General features: G+C 44.0%; 1 protein-coding gene across 1 annotated transcript; it reads right to left on the bottom strand.

Moving 5' to 3' along the window:
* Window positions 1-443: 443 nt before the first annotated feature.
* On the bottom strand, window positions 444-1391 carry LOC142833718 (olfactory receptor 2A12-like). The gene has a single exon (XM_075945406.1). The coding sequence runs from the start codon at window positions 1389-1391 to the stop codon at window positions 444-446; it is 948 nt and encodes a 315-aa protein (XP_075801521.1).
* Between the last annotated feature and the right edge of the window lie 3863 nt (window positions 1392-5254).

Genomic DNA, 5254 nt, shown 5'->3' with positions numbered 1-5254 from the left:
ACTTCACACATCCTGCTGTCAGGCTGAATCATACTACTTTTTGGTTGAGAGAATGTGTAGAAAGAGACACAGGTCATTCTTGAGAAGCTCAGTCATAGTGAGTTTGCCCAATGTTCTTTCCTTCTGTTCTAGGATGACATGTTAGACATAAGGTTCCTCCTTCAGGATGGATGTGAGAGAACAGAAGGACACTCCCAACCCACAGCTACAAGCATGAACAACAAATGATTATTTAGACTTCTAATGCAGTAAGACTACAGAGGTGTTCAGAATTATATGTTAAAGTAGCCTTTAAATCAAGATAGTCAGCTTAGTTTCACAGTGGTTTGTCCCAGTTACCATGTACTATATTTGTCAAATACACAAGACAGCTAAATAAAATTACGATTCTGTCCCTTTACCAAAAAGTGGATAATCCACTCCAGCGTCTCCTGGATCCTGGTTCAGTAGTCCACCCTACCATGTGCCAACACCTTGAGAAACGCCCTCTTGATGTCCCTGTTCCTCAGACTGTAGACCATTGGGTTGAGCAAGGCACTAAAGGCATTGTAAAAGAGTGAGATCTGCTTGTCTCGCTCAGGGGAATAGCTGGAGTTGGGTCTCATGTAGATATAAGTGCCTGGACCATAGAAGAATGTGACCACAGTCAGGTGGGAAGTACAGGTAGAGAACGCCTTGCAGCGGGCTTGGCTGGACTTGATCTTGAGAACTGTCATGACAATATGAATGTAGGATGTCATAATGAGGGAAATTGGAATAAGACACATAAGAATACTCAAGACCTGGTCAACCATCTCAATGAGGTGGGTATCCATGCAAGCCAGGCTAAGCACTGCAGGGCCTTCACAAAAGTAGTGGTTGACTTTGTTGGGCCCACAATATGGCAGACTCATGGTGAAGGATGTATGTAACAAAGCAGACAGGAAACCACAGACTAAAGACCCAGTTGTCAGTCGTATGCACAGTCCCCAGTTGAGGATGACAGTATAATGCAGTGGGTAGCAAATGGCCACATATCTGTCATAAGCCATGACAACAAACAAGGTACACTCAGTTAAAGCCAGAGCACCAAACAAATACATCTGTATCCAGCATCCCGCAAAGGAGATGGTCTTAGAGTGAGCAAGAAGATGCACCAACATCTGGGGCATGGTGGTGGTGACATAGGCCATATCCAACATGGCGAGTATGCAGAGGAAGAAGTACATGGGAGTGTGCAGATGTGAGTCCAGGCAGATCAGCAGGCTGATGAGCCCATTGCCCATGACTGAGCTCAGGTAGATGAGAAGGAACACAATGAAGAGGATGCTGCTGGTCGTGGGGTCACTGGAGAAGCCAAGCAGGATGAACTTAGAAACCCGGGTTTGGTTGTTTCCTGGAATCACCCACATAGTGGAGGCTGAAAGAGAATCATATTCATCTAAGAGTCACCTGACACAGGCAGAACAGGGAGATAACAGATATTGAGTTGACACAAAGGTTAAGAGCACTGATTGCTGTTCCAAGGACAGATTGCTCAGAACTGTCTATGCCTCCAGTTCCAGGCAATGTAACTCCCTCTTCTTACTTTCACAGGCCACACACACACATGGTTACAGGCATGTATGTAGGCAAAAAGACATATGTATAAAATAAAAAACAGTAGTGTTTAATTAAGAAAAGGTGGGGTGTGAGTTCTGAGCACACTGTTTAACTTCTGTGTACACTTCTCAAATTACTGAACCTCCCAATGTCTCAGTCTCTCCATCTCTCAAATGAGGCTGATGACAAAAATGTCTCAGGAGAGTGAGGAATAGCTAATCTTTTCACATAACTCCTAGAACCTGAACATAATACATGACATGTGCGCAGTCTCACACTCCTATTCCATCTCAGGAAGGGAGAGACAGGGGATCCCCAGAATAAGAAAGCTATCTACTCTAGTTGAAATGAGGGGACTGCATTTAACTGAGAGACCATGTCTCTAGGAACAAGGTAAACGCAACTGAGAAAGCACCCCTCAGCACGATCTTTATGTGATTGTTGCAATGGTTTTTCAAAGTTTCTATACTGCTCCTATTTGGCCCCTGCTGAAACCTTTTAAGATCTCCCATGCTCTGTAATTTGAGTGAGATGCACAGATCATTAAATACTAAACCCCCTTCCCTGTGGAGACTAGCCTCAGCACACAACCGTCACTTCCATCTCTTCTCTATACACACATATTCCCATTAAAGCCCTACCAGTATTCTGCATGCCTCTACTGCTCTCATACACTAAGATGCTCCTAGCCTCTCATCATGGAGGGGAACTACCACCTCCACAGTGCTGCCAAAATGGTGACCACAGCAGGACTCAGAAAGGCCAGGAAGGCTTCCCTCTTGTGCTACAAACTCCCACCCTAACACAGATAAGATACAACCTGCATTTCTTCTTCACTGGGTGGTTGCAATCTGAAGAATCCTGGGGGGTCTGATATCGTTTTGACAACAAAAACACTTGGACAAACCCTTTTTCTCTCTCTTGTTAACTGAAATCCCATATAACTAAGGAGAAATTATCTCTGATGGAGTGTAGCTGTATGGGTGATTTCCTAAGCTTGCTAATAATAAAATCAACTAATATTTGTCTTAGATAATTTATGTATTCCCTCCAGTGATCCATTAACTTTATTTTAACAAAACAGCAGTTCACAGAAAGAAGCGTTTCCACCTGTATGTTCTATGTGACAACCTAAGGCTTGGAGCAGTCTGTTTCAGATTGCAAGCCCAGCTTGGGGGAAGCATAGATTTAGGGGGTGTGACATCAGAGCCTGCCTCTCAATCACCTTTTCTGATGCTAGTTTACAGGCTCTGGAGTGAAGAGGTGAAGAAGACAAAGTCCATTGTCCATCTAGCTGAGCTAATTGAGATTCAGCACAGGCCAGAGCCCTCCTAGGACAGAGCTGGATGGCTAGCCACAGACCAGCTCTCATGAGGAGATTTTCCCTCCTGTCTGAATGTGAGAGGCCCTGATCTGTACTGAAAGTAGAAGGATTCAAGAAAACAGAATTTGAGGCGTAATTTCTGTGGTACGTGGATACAATTTAGTCACCCATTGCTTCTTATGGTTTTTCAGCCCAGTTATCTTTGATTTTGCTTACAGTGTCCCAGCAGGTTGGTGACCCAATTCTATGAGTGCTGGACTCACAGATAAAGATATCAGGATGGAGTTTCAGACCAGAAAAAGAAAAAAATCTACATATGTTAGCTCCAACATACATAATATGCTTGAATCTGGATGGTTTAAGTTCAGGGATATTCTTCACTATATAGAACATTAAGTCAAGCTAGGCTACAACAGACTACCTACCCCCTTTACCACAACAAAGTAAATGAAACAAAAAATCATTATTTGTCTGACCACAAAGTGCATGAAGCTGGACCTTTGTGCTGTGGTGTCTCCTTCAAAGACACTGACCATCGCTGTGCTCTCATGGATATGGCTTTTTGCTTCTCTGGAGATCTTTGAACTCAGGACTGCATATCTTTATGTCTCAACATGACTTAAAACAGACAGACATTTGGTAAATATTTATTACTTTAAAAACAGGAGAAAGGAAGAAGGAAGTAAGGACACGGGTTGATAAAAAAAGAAAGAAAGAAAGAAAAGAAAGAAAGAAAGAAAGAAAGAAAGAAAGAAAGAAAGAAAGAAAGAAAGAAAAACAGCCAATGAGGGAAGAGGTCTGGGGAGTTTGAGATGTATGCACAGAAGACCTGGAGATGGATGCTTGACTAATTATTATCTCTAGACCCACAGATGCCTGAACCCTACCCATAAAAAAAAACCCATCAATGACTGTCTTACCACTTGTAAATCCAGGGATTGTGTCACTGAGTGGCAGTTTCTTGCTGTTATGAGGAAACCCCATAAAGCAACTGAGTCCAGAGTGATGGGATTCTAGGCAGCTGAATGTACAGAAACATTCCAAGGTGCTGTAGTGTTTGAGGGACTGAATCTTTCACGTCCTCTGTAAGTAGGCCAGCCCCAGCCCCTGAAGTTGGCACCCGTACAATCTTGCTTAACAAAGGTGAGCTTAAACATCTCTACCTATTCCCAGTAGGACCAGATGCTGAGGTTTAATGATCATATTTCCTCTCTGGGATTCACTAGGAGAGATGGAAGAGGGCCATTTCTATTCCCAGTAGGGTTACTGAGATGATCCCTGGATGCTGTCAACAAGAGCTCTACAAGGAGGCCTTGGGCATAGAGCAGTAGGAAACAACCCATAGGAGGAGGCGTGGTGACCTTTCCCCTTTTCTAGACTAATTGAGGAATCTGGTTGCCTGGTACACAGGTCAAAAACTTAAGTTCTCATTCTGACTCCTCTTTTACTGCCCAACCCCTGAGTCCTAACACTCAGTGAGTCGATATTTGAGCCACAGTCTTCTTCTTTCCTCAACTACTTTGGAGAAATCTTAGTCCTCCCTGCTCTGCCGCATTATATCTAAGCAAGTTACCTAGAACCTCTGGCGCTAATGAGGAGATAACAATAATGGGAGTTGGAGGATGCTTATGAGAAAAAGGTGAATGCTGATCTTGCAGAGAATTCAGTTGGGTTTCCTTAAGAGACATGGTAATTCAAACCATCTATATTTCCAGTTCTATAGGATCTAGTACCCTCTTCTGACCTCCCCAAGGATTAAGCATACATGTGCTGTACATACGTTTGTGTGCATGTATGTATGTATGAATGTTTGTATACACAAAATGTTGATACATGGGGAAAAAATACAAACAGTCAACCATGACATAGTAGCATGGAAGTCAGCAGTGACTTCTCCATGAGAGTGTAGTGAGAAAACTCTCTGAGGGGCTCCTGCATTTTAGATGCAAATAAGAATTTGGGTCCTACACTGGAGCACTGGACTGAGCTCCCAAGGTCCCAATGAGGAATAGAAGGAGGGAGAACATGAGCAAAGAAGTCAGGACCAAGAGGGGTGCACCCACCCACGGAGACAGTGGGGCTGATCTATTGGGAGCTCACCAAGGCCAGCTGGACTGTGACTGAAAAAGCAGGGGATAAAACCGGACTCTCTGAATATGGCGGACAATGAGGGCTGCTGAGAAGCAAAGGACAATGGCACTGGGTTTTGATCCTACTTCATGTCCTGGCTTTGTGGGAGCCTAGCCAATTTGGATGTTCTCCTTCCTAGACCAGGATGGAGGGGGGAGGACTTTGGACTTTCCACGGGGCAGGGAACCCTGACTGCTCTTCAAACTGGAGAGGGAGGGG

The sequence above is a fragment of the Microtus pennsylvanicus genome, chromosome 13 (assembly GCF_037038515.1).
Source record: "Microtus pennsylvanicus isolate mMicPen1 chromosome 13, mMicPen1.hap1, whole genome shotgun sequence".
NCBI lineage: Eukaryota > Metazoa > Chordata > Mammalia > Rodentia > Cricetidae > Microtus > Microtus pennsylvanicus.
Note: the sequence above shows the minus strand (reverse complement) of the source record. Positions and strands in the feature narration are given on the sequence as shown.

Excerpts from the sequence above, each read along its gene's own strand:
- LOC142833718 (XM_075945406.1), bottom strand. The coding sequence starts at position 1,391 with ATGTGGGTGATTCCAGGAAACAACCAAACCCGGGTTTCTAAGTTCATC.